Raw genomic sequence first — 25,905 nt, 5'->3', positions numbered from 1 at the left:
GGCTCCTGGTGCATCTGGTGGGGGGTGGGGACAGGAGGTGGTTCCAGAAGAAGGGACTTGAGCTGGGCCGGCAGGGAAGGTTTCAGGGCCAGAGAGAGAGACTTCAAGGACAGAGTCCAAGGTTTCAAGCTTGGGTGACTTGAGAGAAGGCTAATTCAACAAGGTCAGAGTGTGGAAGCAAATGCCCATGGGCCTCGTTCTAGGGCAGGGCAGCTCTTAGAGAGCTGGATGTCCCCCAGCCTGAAGGGGTAAAGCACAGGCTCAATCTGAGTGAGCCATATGTCCAGTGAAGGTGGCCTCCATGAGCCCAAAGACCCTGAGACTGAGGATTTTGTATCTTCTTCTTCCTTCGGTTTGTTCCAAATGAGACTCTTTGCACCAAAGATGACCTGTGGGTTTGTGTTCGGCTCAGCGGCATGGAAGGAAGGAGAGGAGGGGAAGCCATGGCGGGGAGTGCCAAAGCCGTGGCTGCAGTGGGGGTCCCCATGATGCTGAGGAAGGGTAATCAGGGAGGCCTGGGACTGCTGCCTGGCCACAGGGGGAGCAGAAAGGCTGGGTCTGGGCCACGTGAGGACAGGGACTGAGCAGGAGGGTTTGGGGTGCTGCTGGTACATCCTGTTCGAGGCTCTGAGGCTTAACTTGGGATGTGTCTAGTGGGCAGCCAGAGATGCCAGCCTGGGGATGGTTCTGGCAGTTGGGAGGACCTCTGGACAGGGTAGGCTCTGTACCCTGACCCTGTACCCAAGAGACTAAACTTGTCCAGCATAGAGGAAGGCAGCAGTGATGATTCTGGCTTCTAGAAACATCCGAGAACTAGCTCATCCTGCTTTGGAAGGATGTGGGTCAGGCCTGGGTATGCGTGTATGTGTAATCAGGTGGAGGAGGCGGCAACTGACTCTAAGATTTCAGGGGTCTCCCTATGTGGCCTCAAGCAGATAGGTTGGAATGTAGGACAGTGGTTTCCTCTTTACCAAACAGTGAAAGCCATCGATAATTTATTTATTTACCCTTCAAGTTTACCACGGGCCTGGGTGATAACACCCTGAAGAGTTTAATGCAACCAACAAGTGGGCGTCAGGAGGGCTCCTCATTTCTGGTCTGTGCAGACCTCTTGGCACCTTCTGGATCTCACACCAGAAGGTTCGCACTACCTCAGGCAGTGTCGGAGGTGTCTTGGCAGCCAGGGCCAGGGTTCAGCGGCAGCCTCACTTCCTGTCTGGGGGAGAGGTGACAGCAACACCAGGAGGTGCCCAGATCACGCAGAGGGAGCGTGTTCGGGCAATCCAGGTCATCACCCCAAAGCAGTGCTGCTCCCTGCCTTGAGGCAGGTTGTCGGGGTGCAGGGAAACTCAGGCAAGGACAGGGGGACCCCAAGAGGCCATCTGGGTCAGCCCCCAGTCCCCAAGAGGGCTAACTTCAAGGCATTCCAAAGGGAGGCACAAAGACAGCCACGGCCTGTCTTGGAGCTTCGGTCTGAGCTAAGCGCACCTGGAGAGCGAAGCAGAGCTGGAAGAGGCCATTGACTGAATCTGAGAAACAAGTCTGAATTCAAGTACATCTGTCAAGAAGCATCTCTGGCTCCGTGGAGTGGCCGAAGCTTAAAGGGGTCACAAAGCACCCAGGAGAGGCCTGCGTGCTCTGCTTTCATGTGGGTCCACGCAGGCTGGAATGCACGCGCTGTTTTCCTACAAACGGATACTTCAGAAACGTTTACAGATACCCTCTCCCTTCTTTCAGAAACACAAAAGTATCTCGTGACAAGTCCCCCTTCCCTAGGGCCTTTCACAGAAATACTTCTCCAAGAACTTGTCCCCATTCATGCCCTCACCTCCTCTGACTCCCCAGTGTGTGCTCACTCCGCGGACACCGTGGTGCCCCTCCCTGTTGCCAAACCCAGGCCACTTCTCTGCCCTGGTCCCACTGATTCCCCAGAGATTGCCCCTCCCCACACCTTGGGATCAGCTGCTGAGGGTGGGTGGGGCCAGCATCTGGGAGCTGTGGGCTGACCGGTCCCCAATGCGTCAAGCCTGTGCTGATCGCCCCTGCCAGCTTGTTTCCCGCCTGTTGGCCTCGTCCACCTCCTCCACTCCATCTCAGCCACCCCAGGGTGGGTCCCCAGCAGCAAGTACAGGTCAACACCGCATCCCCGGGGCTGACCTCTTCTGGATCATCAGACAACTGTACTCGAGCAGCGCAGACAGACAGCTGCCTTGGAGATGGACCATGGGCACCCAAATCCCTGGTTTTCACCCCCAATCTATTTATTTCTCTTCAGGAAATGGTGCCAGCAGGCTGATAACTGAGGACCCCACGCGGCTTCCTCCCTCAAGTCCTCTTGGTTCTAACTCAAAGACATAACTGGAATGCCAATGGCCTTCATCCTGTTCCCTTCTCACTCCTGTGTTCTGAGCCACAAGCCCCTCACCGGCCACATCAACAGCTTCTGTGTTTGTCCCTCCCATTCTAGCCCACAGAGCCACCAAGGATGGCCCTCCACAGTGGATTACGGTACCTGGTAGGACACAGTCCCCCACCGACTTCCTGCTTCTTACAGGTTTCCTGATCACCCTCATTTTCCTCTTTTTCAGAGGCCATGTAGAAGCAACTATTTTTTAAAACAAATAATTCAGCAGTAAGCCCGTCCAGTCCAGAGATCTCTTCACTCAGAGCACAATATTTTCTGTAGACTTGCATTCTGCGGACCGTGTTCTATAGCATGAGCAGACGACAGTCCAGGTTCATCACACTTTCCTTTGGGGAACTATTTCCTTTCACGTAAACTCAGTAAACAAAAACCTGGCTAGAGTAAACAGAAGCACCGGGGGAGTTCCGTTCCTCTTAACGGAGTGATTGATCACTTTACGTGGTTCGGGCCCTGCCGCGTTCCTGGCACACGGGAGCAGGAGAGGCGCGTCGTTAGGGCCGGGCAGCGGCTTACCTCCCTGAGGCAGGTGTAGATGGGGCAGACCAGCACGCGGAAGGGCTCGCCCGTGCTGCTGCGCATGGCGCCGAAGACCTCGCACAGGAAGGTGATGAAGCCCAGCCAACGCTCCACATCCTGCTGCTGCAGCTCCTCCCGCACCGTGAAGTCCTTCTGCAGAGGCACAAAAGACCCTGTCAGCCGCGTGGGGCTAGGAGGGGGCCCGGGGACCACCCCACTCCGCCACAGCACCTTCTGGCTAAGGCGAGGCCCCCGAGCAACTGGTAAACCCCGTGACTGCCGCAAGGAGTCGGATGGGGGACCCGTGGCTGAAGCGTGAAGGCGGAAGACTGGCTGGTGGGCAGAAAGACCACCTTGACCTTTGGCCATGGCACCTCTTCCTCAGATTGAGGAGCCCCCGCAGCCTTCCCTTGGGTCTCCCAGGAGGCACTAGTGGTAAAGAACCTGCCTGCCAGTGTGGGAGAAGAGACTCGGGTTCCATCCCTGGGTCCAGAAGATTCCCATGGAGAAGGGCGTGGCAACCCACTCCAGTATTCTTGCCTGGAGAATCCCGGGGACAGAGGAGCCTGGGACACTACAGTCCATAGGGTCGCACAGAGTAGGGCACCACTGAAGCAACTGCATGGCCTTGCCTCACTGACCCAGATACGGAGGTGGAAGGAATGAGATAAAGGGGAGACAACACCTTTCCCAGTCATCACCTCCTCCCCATGGCTGAACTATCTGCTTTGCTAATCTCCACATCATGCCCTTGCAGCAGGCAGGGTGACCATACATCCAGCAGTGGGCATCCTGGCCACAGCACTGGGCTAAAGACACAGTTATGGCCTCTGCCAGCCAGGGTCCTAGGGCACAGAAGAAAAACTAGCAGCATTCATTCATTCATCCTCCTTAAAAATATCAGTGCATCACTGCATGCCAGGCACTGTTCTAGAGGGTAGAATAAGACATGTTCATTCATAACTATGACATAAGACAGACGATACGAAAAGCCAGTGTGTGTGTGTGTGTGTGTGTGTGTGTGTGTGGTAGATCTAGGTAAAAAGTCTTTGGAGGAACTCTGAGCTAGGAGTTACTCCTTTCAAATGAAAATCAGCACCGTGGAAGAGTTAGGCTTCTGACCTGGGAATTGGGGATATTTCAGGTGGAGTGATGGCAACAGGCAAGGCGTGGGGAGGGTAACACGGGCGTTTGGGAAACAGGGAGGTATCTGCCAGTCTGCCTCCAGTGTCAGTGGGCTTCCCTGGCGGCTCAGTGGTAAAGAACCCGCCTGCCAAGGCAGGAGACTTGGGTTTGATCCCTGGGTCGGGAAGATCCCCTGGAGAAGGAAATGGCAGCCCATTCCAATATTCTTGCCTGGGAAATCTCACGGAGAGAGGAGACTGGTGGGCTATAGTCCATGAGATCACAAAAGAGTTCGATATGACTTAGCAGCTAAACAACAATAACAATCACCCCAGCATAGGTGAGGTGGAGAGGAAAATGGGGGCAGGGCAGGGAAAAAGAAAGTTGGGGCTAGAGTGTGGATAACTGAAGCCAGCCAAGGAGTCGCATTCCAAGTGCTGGTTGATAGGGAAGGTTCTGGGGCAATCACTGAAATGCTATCATCATACCTGTGCTCTTTAGAAGGTTAATATGGCATAGGTGTGGAGACCAGAAAGGAGGCCACTGCAAAAGTCCAGACAGAATGAAATAAAAACCTGAACTCTCTGGCAGTTGAAAGATAAGAATCTGTGATTAGGTTATGTTTAAGATATATTTCCCCTTTCCCTTTGTCTTTGTGTTAGCCATGTGACTTGCCTTGGTCAGCAGAAAGAGGCAGAAGTGACAGGGTGTCAGTTCTGATCCCAAGCCTTAAGAGGCTTTAAGTATTTACAGTCACTCTCCTATGCTTCTTCCATCATTGTGAGAAGACCATCTGTGGGCTGGCCGATGGTCCCAGGAGGAGGATGAGAGAAACATGGAGGGCCCCACCCAAATCTAACCTTGATCAGGTAACTCCCAGCCAACGTGCATACAAGTCATCTTAATACTTATTACTGTGTGCCACAGAGATTTCTGTGGTTGGGTGCTGAGCAGCAGTAGCTGACTGATACAGGAATGCCACTGAAATTTCTGTGGTTGTTTGTTAAGCAGCAGTAGCTGACTGATACAAGATTGGGACAAGAGATTGTGCCAAGGTAGACAGTACTTGCTAAGTGGTGAGCTGTGGATGTGATGGAAAGGGAAGACTCAAAGATAATAAATAACAAGATTCTGGCTCTGGATGATTGTACCGCCAGAAGAAATAGAACCCAGGAGGGAACAGGCTGTAGAGTGTGACACCAGTCTTTCCCACAGTCTAGCACCCTTCCCACGGCTTCTTTTGGCTGGTCAATCTCCTCAGTGCTGAATCTCAGAATCTGCAGTGATGGAAGGTCTTCCTGGATGACTTGGTTAATGCCTGTCCCTTGTGTGTGATGAAAGTGCTATAGAGAAACCTAAAAGGGCATATGGGGCCTCAGGTGGCAAATCAGGGGCTGGATGACAGCACCTTAATTGTACTGTCTCATTTAACTGTCACAACGATCCTGTGAGGCAGGTTCTGTTACTGCCCCATTTTATAGATGGTGAAGCTGAGGTCAGAGAAGTTATGCAACTTACCCATGGCCACGAGGCGATGGCAAAGTCAGGATTTGAACCCAGGGTCTACCTGCTCTAGAGACCAAACTTTTTTCTTTCCGTTTAATGATGTTTTTAAGTTGGAATAGCATATCAGAGCCCAAGCTCTTATTCACTTTCGAAGTTTGAACCTTCCATGAAGCCATCAATCAGACTGTCCCTGGAGGCCCACTCACATCCACAGATCTGATGGGTCTCGTGCCCACCTCTCAGGCCTCCTGCCTTGCCACCCTCTTCCCACTGAAATGTCTACCTGTATACAAAATGGGAAAGGAGTACATCATGGTTTTATATTGTACCCTGCTTATTTAACTTGTATGCAGAGTACATCATGCAAAATGCTGGGCTGGATGATGTACAAGCTGGAACCAAGATTGCTGGGAGAAATATCAATAACCTCAGATATGTAGATGACACTACCCTTATGGCAGAAATCGAAGAGGAACTGAAGAGCCTCTTGATGAAAGTGAAAGAGGAGAGTGAAAAAGCTGGCCTAAAATTCAACATTCAAAAAATTAAGATCATGGCATCCAGTCCCATCACTTCATGGCAAATAGATGTGGAAAGAGTGGAAACAGTAAAAGACTTTATTTTCTTGGGCTCCAAAATCACTGCAAATGGTGACTACAGCCATGAAATTAAGACACTTGCTCTTAGAAGAAAAGCTATGACAGACCTAGACAACATATTAAAAAGCAGAGTCATTACTTTGCCGACAAAGGTCTGTATAGTCAAAGCTATGGTTTTTTCAATAGTCATCATGTATGGATGTGAGAATTGAACCATATAGAAAGCTGAGTGCTGAAGAATTGATGCTTTTGAACTGTGGTGTTGGAGAAGACTCTTGAGAGTCCCTTAGACTGCAAAGAGATCCAACCAGTCAATCCTAAAGGAGATCAGTCCTGGATATTCATTGGAAGGACTGATGCTGAAGCTGAAGGTCCAATACTATGGCCACCTGATGCAAAGAGCTGACTCATTGGAAAAGACCCTGATGCTGGGAAAGATTGAAGGCGGGAGGAGAAGGGGACGATAGAGGATGAGATGGTTGGATGGCATCACCGACTCTATGGACATGAGTTTGAGTAAGCTCGGGGAGTTGGTGATGGACAGGGAGGCCTGGCGTGCTGCAGTCCATGGGGTTGCAAAGAGTCAGACATCACTGAGTGACTAAACTGAACTGATACAACCGTGGTCTGCCAGAAATCCCCAAAGTAGTTGGGATCTCTTTACTAGTACAGAATCTGGAATATGTGGCTCCCATAGGGACTTCCTTGTAGTGTTCTGGTTACTTGTGAATGAATGAATGACTTTGCCTGCTGCCCCAGACCCTGCAATGGTAACAGATTCTACAACCTGTTTCCTCTTGTGTTCAATTGTTTTGGTTACCCCAGGGTGCTGTACTGTTGGCCTCAAAGTCATGAGACTTTTGGTGATTCTGTCTTCTTAACTGCTGTTTATCCCACTAGATCTTTATGTGGTCAGAGCAGGGGCGGGCATTTCCATTCCCACTTTAGAATGGGGGGAACTGAGTTATAAAGAGCTGAAAGGACTTGACTAAGGTCACCAGTATATAACTTGAATGAGAACCTAAGCCCGTCCATTGCTCTCTGCTCTGAGCTAATGTTCTCAGCCCTGCTTGCTCACCAAAGGAACTCTGAAGCTACTCATGTTTGAAGCCCACCCCAGAGAGGCTTGTGTCATGGGCCAGGGTGGGGCCAGGACACTGGTACATTTGGAAATGTACTAAGTGATTTCAATGTACAGCCATCGTTGAGAACCACAATGCTAGGCCTTTATAATGTGCCAATGTGGGAGTTAAAACAATGCCCCTGTATCAGTGCCTAAGATACCCTTTCTCCATTTCCCATAAAAATGCCCGTGAAGGCAGATGTAAGTCCCATAACACTAAAAAGGAAGATCACAGCTCGCTGCAGGGTCCTTACCATTAACTAAAATGCTGTCACCAAGAGATCGTATTTTTCCTGAGCAGTCTGGCCCCCTACCCATAAGACCCAGGCAGGGGTGAGATGGGGAGGGAGCTTAAACTTCAGCCCTCCCTGTGTCTGCCCCTGGCCAGGAGGCAAAGAGCCTGTAATTACCAACAAGACCCTGCTCCTGTGCACCATGGCAGCTCCTATCAGCATGCCTCAAACTCTGATCATTGGAGATTTAGGGGCAGAAGGAGATGAGGAGGTTCCTTGAGTCCTCAGAGGCACGCTGTTCTCAGGCAAAAGCCCTCTGGGGAAGGAAAAGCCTCAGGACACTGCAAACCCAGGACTGGAGCTTTTATACAACGATTATATCCGATCAAAGAACAACAGCCTGACTCAGTTTCCTCCTGATAATCAGTGGCATGGAGAGAGGATTCTGTTTGGGGCTAGGCAATGGCCCCCCACTCCAGTACTCTTGCCTGGAAAATCCCATGGATGGAGGAGCCTGGTAGGCTGCAGTCCATGAGGTCGCTAAGAGTTGGACACAACTAAGTGACTTCACTTTCACTTTTCACTTTCATGAGTTGGAGAAGGAAATGGCAACCCACTCCAGTGTTCTTGCCTGGAGAATCCCAGGGACAGAGGAGCCTGGTAGGAGGCCATCTATGGGGTTGCACAGAGTCGGACACGACTTTGCAGCAGCAGCAAAGCTCATTAGAAGACCGAACACCTGCTAAATATGCGAATTGAATGTGGGATGTGCACGTGAGGCTACCAGCTTCAGGTCTGAGGGGAGACTCCACTATTACTTGAGTACATGCTGAGCAACTCTAAGGATGATCCGCATGATGAACACCAGAACCAAACCCAGCCTTTCTCATTCAAGGGTAAGGGAGGAGAAAAGAAATATGGCGTCTATGGAAAAAATCCTGCATTGCAGAACAGGGGAGCCTTATTTTGAAAATCTAAGGGAAATGCAAAACTCTAAAAATGTCAACTACAATAAACCAAAGATAAAATGAAATAAAAAACCCAAGTACAAACATGTGGGATTGTATGTCTGTTAAGAACAACAACACGGATTCTGTGACATGTGATTAGATTTAAAAACAAAAAAGCCTTAGACTGAGATGAAGCATGAACTGGAACTGGGGGTAGGAGAGAACCGAAGGAAGTAGAAAATCCACAGCAAAATGAAATGCGAATTGGAGGCAGGAAAGGATAGGATGGATGCTGCAGAAAAAGTGGTACATGAGACAGACTTGGAAAATAAATAGATAAAAATAAGCAAGGAGGAAAAGGACAGAGAAGAGAGAGTGGACATGAGTTACAGAGCTTTTCAGAAAGGACATCAGAATACATGGAATGAAGACAGAAAAACTTTAAGTTGAAAACAAACAAGAAAACTCCAAAAGAGCTGTCTCTTTAGGCAAAAAGGGTTCACAGTGTTCCAGAACCCTACTATTTATACTTAACAGGTGAATTTCTTTTTTAATTTCAAGGAAAAAGAAAAATTCTAAAAAGAGCTTTGAAGGAAAAAAAAAAAAAGGAAAACCTGTATCAGGTTTCTTACAAAGGAACAAAAATATTGTTGGCAGTATACTTCTATAATTGATGTTAAAATTCAGAGACACTGAGGCAAGCTCTTCATATGTTTGAGGTGAAAAGAACACACCTAGCTATGAGTGAAAGCAAGACAAAGACATTTTACACAAGCAAATGTTTTTTAAAAATCCCACCCACATACGTATCTTTAGAAAAAAAATTAATGGTGCAGCTGCTATAGAAAATAGTATAGTGATTCCTCAAAAAATTAAAAATAGAATTATCAGTATGATCCAACAATTCCACTTCTGGGCATATATTACAAAAGAATTGAAAGTAGAATCTTGAAGAGATATTTGCACACTCGTGTTCATAGCAGCGTTATTCATAATAGCCAATAGGTGGAAGCAATTCAAGTGTCCACTGACAGATGGATGAAGGAAATGTAGTATATACATACAATAGAATACTTTTCCATCTTGGAATATTCTGACACATGCCACAACACGGATAAACCTTGAGGTTATTATGCTAAAGTGAGATAAGCTAGTTGCAAAAAGACAAACACTGTATGATTCCACTCATCTAGGCATCTAGTGTAGTCAGATTTATAGAAACAGAAAATAGAATGTTGGCTGCCAGAGGCTAGGAAAACGGGGCAATGAGGAGTTGTTTAATGGCTTAGAATTTTGGTTTTGCAAGATTAAAAAATGTTGGGGATTGATTGCATAACAATATGACTATACTTAACATGACTGAACTGTACACTTAAAAAATGGTTGACATGATAAACTTTATTTATTTTAAAACTATAATTAAGGATAAAAATTGAAAACTCTCTTGAATGTGTGAGAACGTGCTAAATCGCTTCAGTGGTGTCTGACTTTGCAACGCTATGGACTATAGGCCCCAGTTTTCTCTGTCCATGGGATTCTCTAGGCAAGAATACTGGAGTGGGTTGCCATTTCCTTCTCTGGGGGATCTTCCTGACCCAGGGATCGAACCCATGGTTCTTAGCTCTCCTGCTCTAAATGCATGGTCCGGCCAAAAAAAAGATGTATTCCTCAACTCCGAGAAAATCATGATAGAGAAGGACCAGGAGTGAAAACTTGAAACCAGATAGAAAGCTAAGTCATAGTAAATAATTCTAGTTTTGGTCGTAAGATTGAGTCAAAATCCAGCAATAATCCTCAAGAGAGGACTTCCCTGGTGGTCCAGTGGTTAAGAATCCACCTTGCAGTGCAGGGGACACTGGTTCAATCCCTGGTCTGGGAAGATCCCACAACGGCATGGAGTCGCAGCTACTAAGCCTGAGCTCTAGAGCCTGTGAGCTGCAACAAGAGAAGCCACTGCAATGAGGAGCCCGCTCACTGCAACTAGAGAGGAGCCCCCACTTGCTGCAACTAGAGAAAGCCCGCATACAGCAACAAAGACCCAGTGCAGCTGAAAATAAAACTAAATAAAATTATATATAAAAAATCCTCGAGAGAGAAGATATTTAATAATTAAATGTAATCTGAATAAAAAGTTCATAGTAGAAGTAGTGACCTAATAATCCAAGTTTAAATCACTAAAGACTGATGAATACAGGTGGGAAAAGTACAGAAGATTGTAAAGCACACAAGATTGAATAATTTAGACCATTAAGATCCACACGCTATTACCACTTTCATAAGTCTGATAAATGAGAAACAGACATAAAAGTGTCCTTTTAAAAATACTAAAACATTGGTAGCCACTAGCAAATATAAAGTAAAATTAAAACATGAGTACAACCGGGCTTTCCCGATGGCTCAAGCAGCAAAGAATCCACCTGCAACGCAGGAGATGCAGGAGATGTGAGTTTGATCCCTGGATCGGGATGATCCCCTGGAGGAGGAAATGGGAACCCACTCTAGCATTCTTGCCTGGGAAATGGGAAATCCCATGGACAGAGGAGCCTGGTGGGCTACAGTCCCTAGGGCTGCAAAGAGTCGGACATAACTGAGTGACTGAGCATGCATGCATAAGTAAAATCGAAGTAGTTTGCAAGATACCATTCATTAAGTAAAATAAAAATTATTTTTATAGATAAGAATAACAATCCCTAATAGATAACATTATATACTGTGTAGTGCAGACTCAAAATACATAAAACAAAAGCTGTTAAGACATAAAAAGATGGATGGGGTGGGAGGGAGGTTCAAGGGGAAGGGGACATACATATGCTTATGGCTGATTCGTGTTGACATATGGCAGAAGTCAATATAATACTGTAGAGCAATTATCCTCCAATTGAAAGTAAATAAATAAAAAAATATTTTTAAAAAATAAAATAGGAAATTTTATTTTAAAATAAATAACAATATTTTTGTAAATTAAAAAAAAATCATCTTAGAAAATGAAAAGCATCTGAGAAAACTGATACTGATGGCTTTTTCTTGAGGAGTAGCTCCTTGAGGGAAATGGCAGGAAAGTCATCAGCTAAACCATTTATAAAGAAGAGGGAGAAAGAATAAAAAACAAAAAACACAAAAAGACAGAAAGATAGTGATGGAAATGAAATCACTAGAATTCTTTCAATGATTAAATGAATAGAAAATGTATCAGATGACTTAAATAGTGTATGAATCAGACAAAATTGAAACAAGCCTCATTATAAGCTTCGATTCTACTGTGAATGTCAGAATACAGAGATTGCACAAATTATATACTGGGACTAAGAATGAAGAACAATTTAAAAAATAGCCAGTTACTTGTTTGAAAGACAGAATAAAGTGTAATCAAATATAAAACAATAGATTACTTAGGAAATAAAGAGCTATAAAAACTTATGAGATGTAGTCAAAGCTATAATAAAAGGTAAAGTTATAGTCTTGACTGTTAATATTTTGGTTATTAAAAAAGGAAGCAAATATTCCTCTACACAGATGACTGAGTGCTTTAAAAGTGCCTCTAACAAATGAAGCATGCTGTTTGTGCAAAATAAACACTAGTTTTTAAAGACTTACATAAAGTCTAAAAACAGAATTCAAATGCTTCATATTTAAAAAATACTGATTACTTGTTGAAATTATGAATATACTAGGTATAGTACAATATGATATTAAATTTAAAGGTATATATGTGGGTCATGCTATACTTCTATTGGACAGTATTAATTTATATATTCAATTCAAAAACCTTGGAAAACCACCATTAACTGTGGAAATACCTGAAAGTATAAAATATGGCTAAGGCTGGAAATTAACTAGAAAATAAAGGAAGTTATATATAAAACCAAGTAAGCAGAAATAAAAATAAAATTAGAAATATGATGTCCAACATCCCTAATTATCAGAGAAATGCAAATTAAAACTACAATGAGGTATCATCTCTCATTGGTCAGAATGGTTATCATCAAAAAGTCTACAAATAAATGGTGGAGAGAGAGTGAAGAGAAAGGAACCCTCCTACACTTTTGGAGGGAATGTAAATTGATAAAGCCACTATGGAGAACAGTATAGAGATTCTCTCAAAAACTACAATTAAGGGACTTTCCTTGTGGTCTAGTGGTTAAGAATCTGCTTTGCAATGCATGAGCTCAGGTTCAATCCCTGGTCAGAGAAACAGATCCCACATGCAGCGGAGTAACTAAGCCCTTGTGTTGCAACTACTGAGTCCACACTCCACAACTACTGAGTCCGCATCCCACAACTACTGAGTCCGCAATCCACAACTACTGAGTCCGCACTCCACAACTACTGAGTCCACACTCCACAACTACTGAGTCCGCACTCCACAACTACTGAGTCCGCATCCCACAACTACTGAGTCCACACTCCACAACTACTGAGTCCACACTCCACAACTACTGATCCTGAGTCCGCACTCCACAACTACTGAGTCCACATTCCACAACTACTGAGTCTGCATTCCACAACTACTGAGCACATGGGCTGCAACTTCTGAAGCTCTTGCAGCCTGGAATCCGCTTGCTGCAACTATTGAGCCCTCTGTGCACAGCAAAAGGGACGGTGCGCCACAATCCAAGATCCTGCACAATGCAACGAGGGTCCCACGTGGCTCAACTAAGACCCAATGCAGCCAAATAAATAAATGCTTTTTAAGAAACGCTAAACATAGAAATCCTGAAAGATGATGCTGTGACAGTGCTGAACTCAATATGCCAGCAAATTTGGAAAACTCAGCAGCGGCCACAAGACTGGAAAAGGTCAGTTTTCATTCCAATCCCAAAGAAAGGCAATGCCAAAGAATGCTCAAACTACTGCACAATTGCACTCATCTCACACGCTAGTAAAGTAATGCTCAAAATTCTCCAAGCCAGGCTTCAGCAATACGTGAACCATGAAATTCCTGATGTTCAAGCTAGTTTTAGAAAAGGCAGAGGAACCAGAGATCAAATTGCCAACATCCGCTGGATCATGGAAAAAGCAAGAGAGTTCCAGAAAAACATCTATTTCTGCTTTCTTGACTATGCCAAAGCCTTTGACTGTGTGGATCACAATAAACTGTGGAAAATTCTGAGAGAGATGGAAATACCAGACCACCTGACCTGCCTCTTGAGAAATCTGTATGCAGGTCAGGAAGCAACAGTTAGAACTGGACATGGAACAACAGACTGGTTCCAAATAGGAAAAGGAGTATGTCAAGGGTGTATATTGTCACCCTGCTTATGTAACTTATATGCAGAGTACATCATGAGAAACGCTGGACTGGAAGAAACACAAGCTGGAATCAAGATTGCCGGGAGAAATATCAATAAGCTCAGATATGCAGATGACACCACCCTTATGGCAGAAGTGAAGAGGAACTAAAAAGCCTCTTGATGAAAGTGAAAGTGGAGAGTGAAAAAGTTGGCTTAAAGCTCAACATTCAGAAAATGAAGATCATGACATTCGGTCCCATCACTTCATAGGAAATAGATGGGGAAACAGTAGAAACAGTGTCAGATTTTATTTTGGGGGGCTCCAAAATCACTGCAGATGGTGACTGCAGCCATGAAATTAAAAGACACTTACTCCTTGGAAGGAAAGTTATGACCAACCTAGACAGCATATTCAAAAGCAGAGACATTACTTTGCCGACTAAGGTCAGTCTAGTCAAGGCTATGGTTTTTCCTGTGGTCATGTATGGATGTGAGAGTTGGACTGTGAAGAAAGCTGAGCGCCGAAGAATTGATGCTTTTGAACTGTGGTGTTGGAGAAGACTCTTGAGAGTCCCTTGGACTGCAAGGGGATCCAACCAATCCATTCTGAAGGAGATCAGCCCTGGGATATCTTTGGAAGGAATGATGGTAAAGCTGAAACTCCAGTACTTTGGCCACCTCATGCGAAGTGTTGACTCACTGGAAAAGACTGATACTGGGAGGGATTGGGGGCAGGAGGAGAAGGGGACGACCGAGGATGAGATGGCTGGATGGCATCACTGACTTGATGGACGTGAGTCTGAGTGAACTCCGGGAGATGGTGATGGACAGGGAGGCCTGGCGTGCTGCGATTCATGGGGTCGCAAAGAGTCGGACACGACTGAGCAACTGAATTGAACTGAACTGAAACATAGAACTACCATATGATCCAGCAATCCCACTCCTGGGCATATATCTGGAGGAAACTGTAATTGAAAGGATACATGCACCCCAGTGTTCGCTGTTCACTATTTACAACAGCCAGGGCGTGGCAGCAATCTAAACGTCCATTCACAGATGGATGGATAACAATGTGGCCTATTTATATGAGGGAACGCTACTCAGCAGTAAGAAAATAAAATAATGCCACTAGCAGCAACATGGATGGATCGAGAGATTACCATACAAAGTGAAGAAACCCAGACAGACAAACATCATATCATTTATATGTGGACTCTTAAAAAAAAGATACAAATGAATCTATATACAAGACAGAAGTAGACCCATAGATATAAGAAACTTATGATTACCAAAGGGGAAAGAAGAGGAGGGATAAATTAGGAGTTTGGGATTAATATAAGCAAACTACTATACATAAAACAGGCTTCCCTGATAGCTCAGCTGGTAAAGAATTCGCCTGCAATGCGGGAGACCTGGGTTCAATCCCTGGGTTGGGAAGATCCCCTGGAGAAGGGAAAGGCTACTCACTCCAATGTTCTGGCCTGGAGAAGTCCATGGACTGTATAGTCCATGGGGTCTCAAAGAGTCAGACCCGGACAGAGCGACTTTCACTTTGTTTCATACATAAAACAGGTAACCAACAAAGATATACTGTGTAGCACAGGGAACTATACTCAATATTTTGTAATAATCTATATGGGAAAAGAATCTGAAAAAAAATCCATGTAACTGAATCACTTTGCCGTACACCTGAAACTACCAAAACACTGTAAATCAACTGACTTCAATAAAAAGCTGCCATGACTTAAAAAAAGACATATGAGCAATATATATTAACAGATATGGAGTAGATTAAAAAGCACATAAAAACTATTTGCCACTCTATGCTGATAATTTTGAAAAAAATGAGGAAATAGGTGCTTTTTAAGATAATAAATATCACCAAACTTTATTAAGAAAAATAAAAAGCCAGAAAACACTGAAAATTCAAAAGTTCTGAATTACCTGTTAGAGGAAGGTAAGTGGATTCACACTTTCAAAAAAATTAGATACCTGTTTTGCTTTGTGAACTGATCCAGAATACAGAAAGAGATAAGCTTTTCCAGTTCCCCAGTACCAAAATCTCATAATGGTAGTAAATTACAAATAAGGAAGTCTTTGGGCTATTCTTTCTAATATGAGTAGACATAAAAGTCCTAAATGAAATATAACAAACAGATCCATTATAACCAACCAGATTTTATCACAGAAAGGCAAGGGTGATTTAGTATCAATACATCTAAAAATGCAGTGTCGATAGCCCTGATTAAAAAACCAGCAGTAATACCCAAGACCTTTGGAAGGAAGGAGGTAAAACGATTTGATATGATTTTTATATGTGAAAAACCCGAGAGAAACTCTCAATAAAGATTAGAATTAACAAGAGAGTTTAGTAACTCATTCATAGTATTTAGATATAAACCTAATATACAAAAATCAACTTTTTTTTAACACTGGTGAGACATTTTAATGCATAAAAGCTCATTTAGGTAAGCAACAGAAATTCTTAAGTGACATTATTAAGAAATGTGCAAGATTTCTACAAAGAAAATTGCAAAGTTGAACTGAGAGATTGAAAAGAAAGTCTTAAACAAGTGAAGAAACACATAATATTCCTTGGGACGTCCCTGGAATTTCAGTGGTTAAGACTCCCCACTTCCATGGCAAGGGGTGTGGGTCCCATCCCTGGACAGCAAGCTAAGATCCCACATACCATGCAGCACAGTTAAAAAAAAAAAAAAAAAAAAACCAACCAAACACACACACAAAAAAACCAGCTAAAAACAGAACACAACAGAACTGGAAAGAGTTCTATTACTTTCACCCATCCTATAGCTTTAATAATTAAAAGGTGCGGCTCTGACATGAGATCAGATAGCCTAGAAACCAATTTGGCATTATCACATGGCCCCCAGAGAACGACAAGTCAGTAGCTCAGGAAGCATTATTCACTCAGGCAGTGATTCTGGGACAGCTGTCTACGTCAGGGTGGTGGTGGGGTAGGGGGATTATTTAGAGTCTCCTTTAATACTGGGCCCTAAAATGGATTCCAGATGGAGAAAAGAGGTAAGGTAAATGTTCAAGAAAAAAAAAAAAAGACATAGCATAAAGACCTGAAGAAAATTATTTATCGAATTTCTGGATGGAGAAGGGCATTCTACCTTAAGACAAAAGGAATGCATCAAAAGTCCAAATATTATAAACACACTTAGAAGGGAATAGATACACCAGGAAAAATAGCTACAATAAATGTGACAAAAGGTAACGGTCTGATGACCTTCTGCAACCCTATGGACCACAGCCCACTAGGCTCCTCTGTCCATGGGATTTTCCGGACAAGAGTACTAGAGTGGGTTGCCATGCCCTCTTCAATATATAAACAGCTTGTTCAAACTGGTATTAAAAGTACTAAATTCCTCATGGACAAATGAGCAAAGGGCATTAACAGATAATTCATATGTGAAAACATAAATTGCTGATAAATATATAAAAACAAATCTCAGTGGCTATTAGGTGAAAATATCAATTTTCCCCTTCCGGTGTTAGCAAAGCTTAAACCCAGTAATTGTCAATGCTGGTAAAGATGAACTGAGACAGGCACTCTCATAATATGGGTCGTACAAATGAGTATCAATTTCCTGAAAAAATTCTTAAAACAAGTCATTAAAGTGTTCTTATTGTTTAATCCAGTAATTACACTTCTGGATAATTATCATAAGGAAATAATTTAAAATAACAGGAAAAATAAGCTTAATACAAACGAAAATTCAACAACACAAGCATCCAACAATAGGGGAATGATTAAGTAAATGATGATTCATGTGCCCATTAAAATTACATGTATGAGAAGTTCATTACTTCTTGGGGACATGGCTGCATAATGCTAAGTGAGAAAAGCAAAAGCAAACGTGCATATATTGTATAATCTCATCCCTGAATGAAAAAAAAAATTTAAGAAAAATGATGAGAAATATCCAAATGTTAATAGTAGCATTTCTCAATAGTGGAATTATAGATGATGTTTAGCTTTTTACTTTTTATTTTCTGAACTTCCCTACTTTTCTGTGAAAATTTTAAGAAAAACACTACTTATAAAAAGAAATGGGCAGATAGTGATTCTTTTCCTTGATTTTTTGATTAAGACATCGAAACTCCTGGAGCGACCTGCCAGCTAGTGGCAATTCTCACTACAAGGACTGTGACCTTGCCCAGCTGAGGCCACCAAAAGCCAGCATATGTGTCTCTTTGGGTGCATATGTTGTAGGTTGCCAGCTTCTCTTGTGTAACAAGGAGTTCTTTTTTTGCCAACCGAGACCAGCCATCCCCTAGGTTGCCAGCTCTGCCTTCAACCTCAGCCTTTTGCATCCAGAACCAGCAAGGGGCCTCAGCTTGGTGGCAGCCATTTCAAAGCCTGGTTATTTGGCTTCAGGTTCTCATCTGACTGGCAGGCTCCCTCCCAGCAACCCCTAGTGCCTTTCCCCAAACTTTAAGGCTACCATTTAAGCCTCGTTTCCTGCCTAAAACTATTTATTGACGTACTGCTATTTCCTGCACCGGCCACATCAATAAGCCCTGAAAGCCATTCAGTGTCTCAGATTTCTCAAGGCATTCTGGGAAATTCTTCCCCGCTTTGGATAACCACATGAACTCTGGCATGATAGAGTCCTGCGGTCAAGCCGAAAACAGCTGCATACAGGCAAAGGGGGAACCCTGCCCCTCCACCCCGCCCCAGCGGCCAGCAGCCGCCGACAGGGAGATGGTGCCCTGAGAGAAGGGAGGCATCAGGGCACAAGGATCTCAGTGTATTTCTGAAGCTTCCTAAAGTAGATGGCTGCCCCACCAATCCCCGTAAGCGCACCATCATTTCCTACTCCTAAAACAAATGACCAAAGGAAATGTGCCCCTCCACAGTCTACATTCCCGGTGACTCTGGTTTGTTCTGTGCCGGGATAGCTGCTGCTGCCATGTCCCCAGTGCGGAGGAGAAAGTGCCCTTTTATTCACTGCTGGCAGGAAGTTTCTTTTTCCTTGAGAAGTCACGATGAAACGGGGGAGGGGAGCTGCTGAAAGCCCACCAGCAATGGAGCTGATCCCAGCTCTTCCCCTAGGCCACTGTTTGGAGGGTTTTAAAAGATCATCTGCCAGAATTCTTTATATCGGAAAGAGGAAAGTTGTTTTCAAATAAAAGGTGCTGTATTTTTTATTCAGCTCAACTTTTCCCTTCTTTCAAGTTTCTGCTCTCATGCTGGGTCTGGGCAGGGTGCAGGGGTGTGTGAGTTGGGGGGTGCTCCCCTAACTGCCTCTCTAAGATAGCAGCCCCAGGGCTTATCCCCAGCTCTGGTCTATTTCCCTCCTAGCCTTTATGACCTGTCAGGTACTATATTCATTGATATTCTGACCCCTCGCTAGAAAGAAAGTTTCACTGAGTCTGAAATCTTGTCTTATCCATCACCACGTCTGTACGTGGTTCAGAGCAGGTATGTGGTGAAAACCTGGGTAAAGATTCCATGTAAGTGATCAGACAGCTCTTCTTTAAAAGGCCAAATCTGTTCAGGGAGAACAAGCTGCTACCGTTCTTTTTCTTAATTTAAGACTTGAGAGGACAGAGCCCAAATGTTGGCTGGATCCACCTTTTCTTTCATTTGTGGTTACTTCACTCCCCAGATGGGTGCTTCCCACCTGCACTGTGCCAGCCCTGGTCCGCTCTGTCTCACAGTATTTGTTTCACTTCTGTGGGTAACATTTTTTGGTCATAGGGTGAGGTTTCTTTGCTTATTTGGGGCTTTTTTTCTCCCTTTTCAAGGTTGCGTCGATAAGCCCACGTCATTCTGCAGAGTCGCCCTTTGTGACAGGGTCATCGGTGGTTTCATCTGGTTCCTCCCCAGCCCTGGGCCTCCCCGTCAGTCACCTGGCCCCCCAGAGCTGCTGGCTGCAGCCCTCAGACCCCTCCCACCTCCCCTCCACCTCCCTCTTCTGTCCCCTCTTTCAGCCCAGGGCCTGCTTGCCAGCCTCCAGTGGGTAGACACAGGGCCTGGTAGTTCCTGGGAAGTTCCTGACCTACCCAGTCATTATCATTTGGGGGGGTCCCAGGGCAAGTTTCCACTTCACAGAAGGCAGTATGGTCCTTTCTTGGCACCTGGTCACCAGGGCAGAGGCAGGGGCATTCCCAGGCCCAGGGGTGGCCTGGAGGGGGAACTGGAAACACCAGAGCAGATCAAGCCCCGCTAGGCCAAGAGAGAACCGGGAATGTGCCATGTCCCATCCCCATTTTTGGAGACCTTTGGTCTCCATGAGATACTCCTGTTAAAAGACCTTATGAAAAAGGATTCAGGGATGTGAAGACACTGCAAGCTGCTTCCTGTGACTCCAGGCCAAAAAGAACTGATCCATAGGACAACAGGCCCCTCCTCTGTAAGGGAGAGTGGCTCCCGGCGGGGCACGTGATGGTGCTGAGCTGGGGAGGAGGGTGGGCTGAGGCTGGGTGGGCCTCCTTCCAGCAGAGCACAGCGTCAGGAGAGGAGAAGAGAGGAGAACGGGCTGGCTGGCCAGCCCCTGCGTCTCAGAGTCCTCTCAGGGCCACAGGGTGGGAGGGTCGCCCAGGTCTTGGCACCACTCTGACTGGGTCAGACAGACCTCCTTGGCTTCGAGGAGTGACATGTGCACAGTAAAGTGTTCGACAAGTGGCAGAGAGACCTCCTGGTCATCATGTCCTGAGTCATTCTGTCCACCAAAGCCGGCCCCGGACCTGGCCGCCCCCTCCTTCCGGCAGGCTCGCTGTGCAGCCCCAGCCAAGGGCTGGAGAGCCAGGCTGCGCTCACAGCTGGGCATCACTGCCCCATCGTCGCTACAGCGGCAGTCCCGGCTCAGTCCTGCTAGGCCCTGAGGCCCGACCCTGGTGGTTCAGCGGCACCGCTGACTGTGGGACGGTGGGAACCTGACCTGCAGGTCACTCTGGCTTGGGCAATGGTCTGCGGCAGGCCTGCATCTTGTCTGGACGGAGAAGCACCCCAGAGGTCAGTGTGAGCATAGGGTTACTGCCTCCACCCTCAGACTGGTTGCATACCTTGGGTTCTGATGTCCACTGGACCCTGCCTTTGGGGGTGTCCTTACCCTTTCCACTGCAAGCTGGAGCTTTCGCTGAGTAGCCTTGACCTCCTCACCACATGATACCAAAGCTCTGGTCACTTCACTGCTTCCCTCTGCTCTGCCCCCAGACACTGTCAGATGGCGTTCTTGGCTGCAAGCAACAGAAACCCTCTCCAGCCAGCTTAAGCACACAGGGCCTGAGCTGGTTTATGTGGCAGGGATGGAAGGGGGTCACCAGGAATGTAGCTGGTCCACAGGGCTGACAGTGCCAGAGCTGGTCCTCTTGGCTCTTCCTTTTGCCTGGCCTGGCTTTGGGCATGTTGACCACTTTGTCTCCTGCCAGGCTCTCCCATTGCAATGGCAAACATGGCCGTCAGGAGCTCCCAGTCTCTAACATAATGGCCTGTGAGTCAAAGGAGGACAGACCTCTTCCAATTTGTGCATCCAACCCACAAATCTCAGGGAAGGATTCTGATTGGCCATGCTCATCAGATGACCATCAGCTTCCTTCAGTTCAGTTTAGTTGCTCAGTCATGTCTATCTCTTTGTGACCCCATGGACTGCAGCACACCAGACCTCCCTGTCTATCACCAGCTCCCAGAGTTTACTCAAACCCATGTCCATTGAGTCAGTGATGCCATCCAACCATCTCATCCTCTGCTGTCCCCTTCCCTCCCACCTTCAATGTTTCCCAGCATCAGGGTCTTTTCCAATGAGTCAGCTCTTCACATCAGGTGGCCAAAGTATTGGAGTTTCAGCTTCAGCATCAGTCCTTCCAATGAATATTCAGGACTGATTTCCTTTAGGATGGACTGGTTGGATGACTACCTCTCAGGCCAATCACTGTGGGCATGAGGACGGGGTTCCCTGATTTGCCAGACTCACGTCAGATAACCAATTCTGTGACTGGGCAAGGTGCGGCCCTGGGACAGATTCCCCAGACCACAGACCGAGACAACAGCTGCCCGCTGCAAACACAGACCCCTGGCTTGGAACCATCAGCATGGCTTTAGCAAGTGCCTGAAACTCTCCTGAACGTCATGTCGAATTGCTCACGTACTGGTGGTGACTGCTCCCCTCTGAGTCCCACCCAAAAGAATAGAGAGAGAGTGATGTTATTGGGATAACCTTGAATTTGCTCTAATACACAGACATGAACATCATTATTGATAAACAGAGCACAGGAGACATTCTCTGTGACCGATGGACACCAAGGCTGAGGGTGTGTTCTCCCCGGCACTTGGCTCCAGGAAGACACTGCAGCTGGCAACTGCCATCCGCCACTTCCAGTCTAATCGAGAATATTCTTGAGACATTTTCCAAGCTTCCCAGGGTGTAAGCAAAATCTGGGTTGGCAAAATCAGGTCAGGTAGGCTCAGCTGTGCTGATCTGCGGGAGGGGGGGGCGGGGTGGTGGCACTGGGGTGCAGCGGAGAGAAGCTGAGAAAGCTGGGCTGATTCAGTGGGAATTCTGTCTCGCACTTACGCAGGCATAAGCCTCATTCTCAGGCAAGGGGGAGCCTGCACCTGCTGTGGCTGTGGCCTTGAAAAGCCCTCGGAAGAGACTGGAAGGAAAACTCTTGAGCAGGAAGAGAGGGCTGACTGCCCGACAGGACTACTGGTGGGTGAGCAGGAATTCCTGCAGGCAGAGTGTCACCTGATTCCCTTAGCCTCAGGAAGACAACTCCAGGTACCCCTTCCCAGGTACGGGTGAAGAGTGAAAGTGTCAGTTGCAAAGTCGTGTCCAACCCCGTTGACTGTAGCCCTCCAAGTCTATGGAATTCTCCAGGCAGCGAGACTGGAGTGGGTTGCCAGGCCCTCCTCCAGGGAATCTTCCCCACCCAGAGACTGAACCCGGGTCTCCTGCACGGCAGGCAGATTTTTGACCTTTTGAGCCAACAAGGAAGCCCCCCCAAGTACGGGTGAGTTGGAGCATTTATGTCCACAGGTGGAGAGCAGCCCTCGGTAACCCGGCACTCAGTAGAGTGCGTGCTGGCGCCCTGACCTCATCCATGGCCAGCCTGATTTTGGTGCGATGGTACCACCATGCCTTTACTTAACCATTTTCTTCCCCCAAGCACTTTCCCCAAACATTGGCAGCCCTGCTCCACACAGCATCTCACACTGGAGGAAGAGGTCCTGGGATCTGATCATCCTTCTGAGGCTGGCAGGCCTGGACCCCATGTCTCTAATTCTGCATCTGCTGTTTTTCCTCCCCCAGAGCCATCCTATGTGAAAAGGCCGACTTGTATACAGGACGGCTGCCTGCCTCTGCCCTGCCTCTCCCTGCAGGTCCCCTGGATGACAGGGCCCAGCTGTCCCCTCCGCAGGACCGGGACTCCTCCCCACCTGCCCAGAGAGTGGCCATGGGCTTGGAGGCAGGTATCCACTAGGGTCTGGCCCTGTAGGTCTCGTCCGTTAGGCAGAACTCTGTGGGGACAGGCGCCAGTGTGCTCACCATGGTCTCAGTTCGAGGGGGCAAACCCACGGCAACATCAAAGGGCAACAAGTCTGGTTTGGATGGGGCATCAGGAGACTATCCTGCAAATCTGTGAAAAATCTGCCTCGGGGTCCACAGCTGTAAAATGGAAAGAAACTATTTGAACTGCTTGGGTCAGTGGGGTGCTGGGGTGATGAGACGGATGTGAAAACCCCGGGGGAAGAGCCAAGATCCCCATAAATACAAAAGGGGCAATGCCACCGTCTGCAGTTTGAGAAACAGGGCACACAGAGGACAAGTGTCTTGTCTGGGGTTTCCTATGGGAGGAAGGTGGGAGCTGAGGTCAGAGCCCAGCTTAGCCAGGTTTCTGGAGATTCCTGGAGTCTGCTCCCAGACTTTCTGCCTGGACCAGATTCTCCCAGGGTGGGTCAGGCCACCTCCTCCAGGCAGAAATGCAGTCCGGGATCCCACTGTTCGGTTCCAGGCCCACAGGCCATGCTCTGGAAGCAATTGGAAACCAAAGGCTTGTGAAATCCTACTTTCATGGAGCAGCCACATTACTTCTGAAACTGTCTGGAAGGTTAGCGATAAAAATAGATGATTACACAGGCGTTATTAAACTATTTATAGAATTTGAGAAAAACCCCTTGAAATGGTCACAAAAAGATTTGGCCTATAATGGGGATTCCAGAATGACTCAGCCCGAAGCCCAAATCCACCGGCGACTTTGAACTTTGCCACAGATGAAGACTTCAAAAGTCACATTAGTGTTTATGGGGCATTATCCCTCAGGGAAGCTGTAATAGGGGCGCACACATCTTTTATCAAGCTGTATCCCCAAATGTTTACTGGACGACGTCAAGCCACAGCCAGGGGTGGGGCGTGCAGGGGCAGGTGGGGTGGGGGAGAAGGCCACGAGGTCCCATGGGCTCGGGGAAGGCCAAAACTTGCACTGGGAAATGGGAGTCCCGGCTCCTGCCCCATCTCTGGAGCCGGTATGGGGGTATGGATGTGGAAGCGATGGCCACACCTATCATTTTCTGCAAAGATGTGGATGGGAGCTGTTTACATCATGCTCCGACCTAGTGGGCCCCACTATTGCAACATGCCTTTCCCTCTGGTCCTACCCATCTGGATGCCTGCTCTGCCCAGCACTGTAGGGGTCAGGGTGGCCCTGAAGGAAACACTCAGTCCCTCTCAATGAGCCCCGAGCTCCAGGCCGCAGACCAGATGGACCCTCATGTTGTTCCAAGGGGCCTGGGGCCAGCTGTGGGGATGGGTGACTGGCGGTGGGGTGGGCAGGTTCCATGTGCCTCAGTATCAGGCAGAACCCCCTCTGCTGCGTCTGTTTCACATGGTGGAGGATATGCCCGAAATCGAGTTTGGAGAAAATGACTTTGCTGCTAAAAATGTTCAAAAACCACTGGTGTATTGAGAGTATGCACAATGGGCTCAAAAGCCAGACAGGCCTGGGTGATCAGACTCCCATCCAGCCTTTGGACCTGGGCAAGCCCCAAGACCTTCCACAGTCTCCCATTCCCCACGTGGGAAAGGGTAACAGAGCTAGAGAAAGGAGAATGAACAGTGTCTGGCCAGGAGAGACTCGGTGGGTGCTGGGCTTCTCCTCGTCTCCTTGGCCTTCCCCAGCCAGGGCCCAAGGACCTCCATGGCAGGTGTGACCTGTCTGACTTCCCAGCCCATGGTTACTCTTGTAGAGGGAAGCCTCTTGGGGGAAAAGGTAGATGCCAAGATGGGAAGCTCATCCTGTCCTCATTCATGTTTCCACTCATATTAAGGATTCCTCATTTATGTGGATCCAACATGACCCAAGACAGAAGAGGGAGCTTTGAGATCATAAAGGGTTACGTTATCCTTACTAAGAAAGGATCTAGGGGGAAGCCCCGAAGACTGGGCGTTTGGGGGCTATGTGACTTTCAGCAAGTTATTCACCCCACTGGGCCTCAGTTTGGTCATACACAAAATGAAGCTGGGTATACTTGTCCATCAAACCATGAATGGTGGTGAAGATTAAATAAGGCAGTGGACAGAAAGTCACCCAGTAAGCGGAGAGTGCTCCACATGACTGAAAGCTTGGTCTGGATGGCTGGATCACCAAAGGCCCATCAGCCCCTACGGTCCATCTTGGTCCTGGCCTTGCACAAGGTAGATGGCTCAACAGACCCTTCCTGAATTGATTCATGTGATCAAGGGCTGCCAGCTGGTCACTTTCGCCACCTGTGGTCTTGCTGACCAGGTGCCTCCTGTCAAGCCACGTGTTGGGTGGTGGAGGGGGCGCCATCTGCGCTAGCAGGCTTGCCTAATCTCGGCACTCTGGACATTGGGGACTGGTTTATCCTTTTTGGTTGGGGGCTTTCTCATGTATCATAGATTTCTATCCATCGAGGCATCACGGCCCCCAACCCCTCACTCGCAGTTGTTGATACCAAAAATATCTTGACATTTTCAAGTGTCTGCTGGGGAAAAATCAGTCCCGGGGGGAACCACTGCCTAGTGCAATCCCTTGCACACGCCTGCTCCCACCGGGGCAACTTGTTAGGATCCAGCAAGATGCAGAGTTCCTTGAATAACACTGGGCAACAATGTAGTGAGTGGATCCATCTACCGTAAGGCCTCTGAGGGGGCACCCTTGCAACTGCCATCAGAAACCTCCGAGGGGCTGCGTGGGACGCACAC

At 47.1% G+C, this 25,905-nt stretch overlaps 1 protein-coding gene across 2 annotated transcripts in view; it reads right to left on the bottom strand.

Moving 5' to 3' along the window:
• Positions 1-25,905, bottom strand: part of CTIF (cap binding complex dependent translation initiation factor) — a 329,462-nt gene that overhangs the window by 40,650 nt on the left and 262,907 nt on the right. For both annotated transcript variants that reach the window (XM_052660394.1, XM_052660395.1), the window contains exon 10: positions 2,939-3,094. In XM_052660394.1, coding sequence (XP_052516354.1) covers positions 2,939-3,094 — 156 coding nt within the window. The remainder of the gene's footprint in view (positions 1-2,938; positions 3,095-25,905) is intronic.

The sequence above is a fragment of the Budorcas taxicolor genome, chromosome 22 (assembly GCF_023091745.1).
Source record: "Budorcas taxicolor isolate Tak-1 chromosome 22, Takin1.1, whole genome shotgun sequence".
Taxonomy (NCBI): Eukaryota; Metazoa; Chordata; class Mammalia; order Artiodactyla; family Bovidae; genus Budorcas; species Budorcas taxicolor.
Note: the sequence above shows the minus strand (reverse complement) of the source record. Positions and strands in the feature narration are given on the sequence as shown.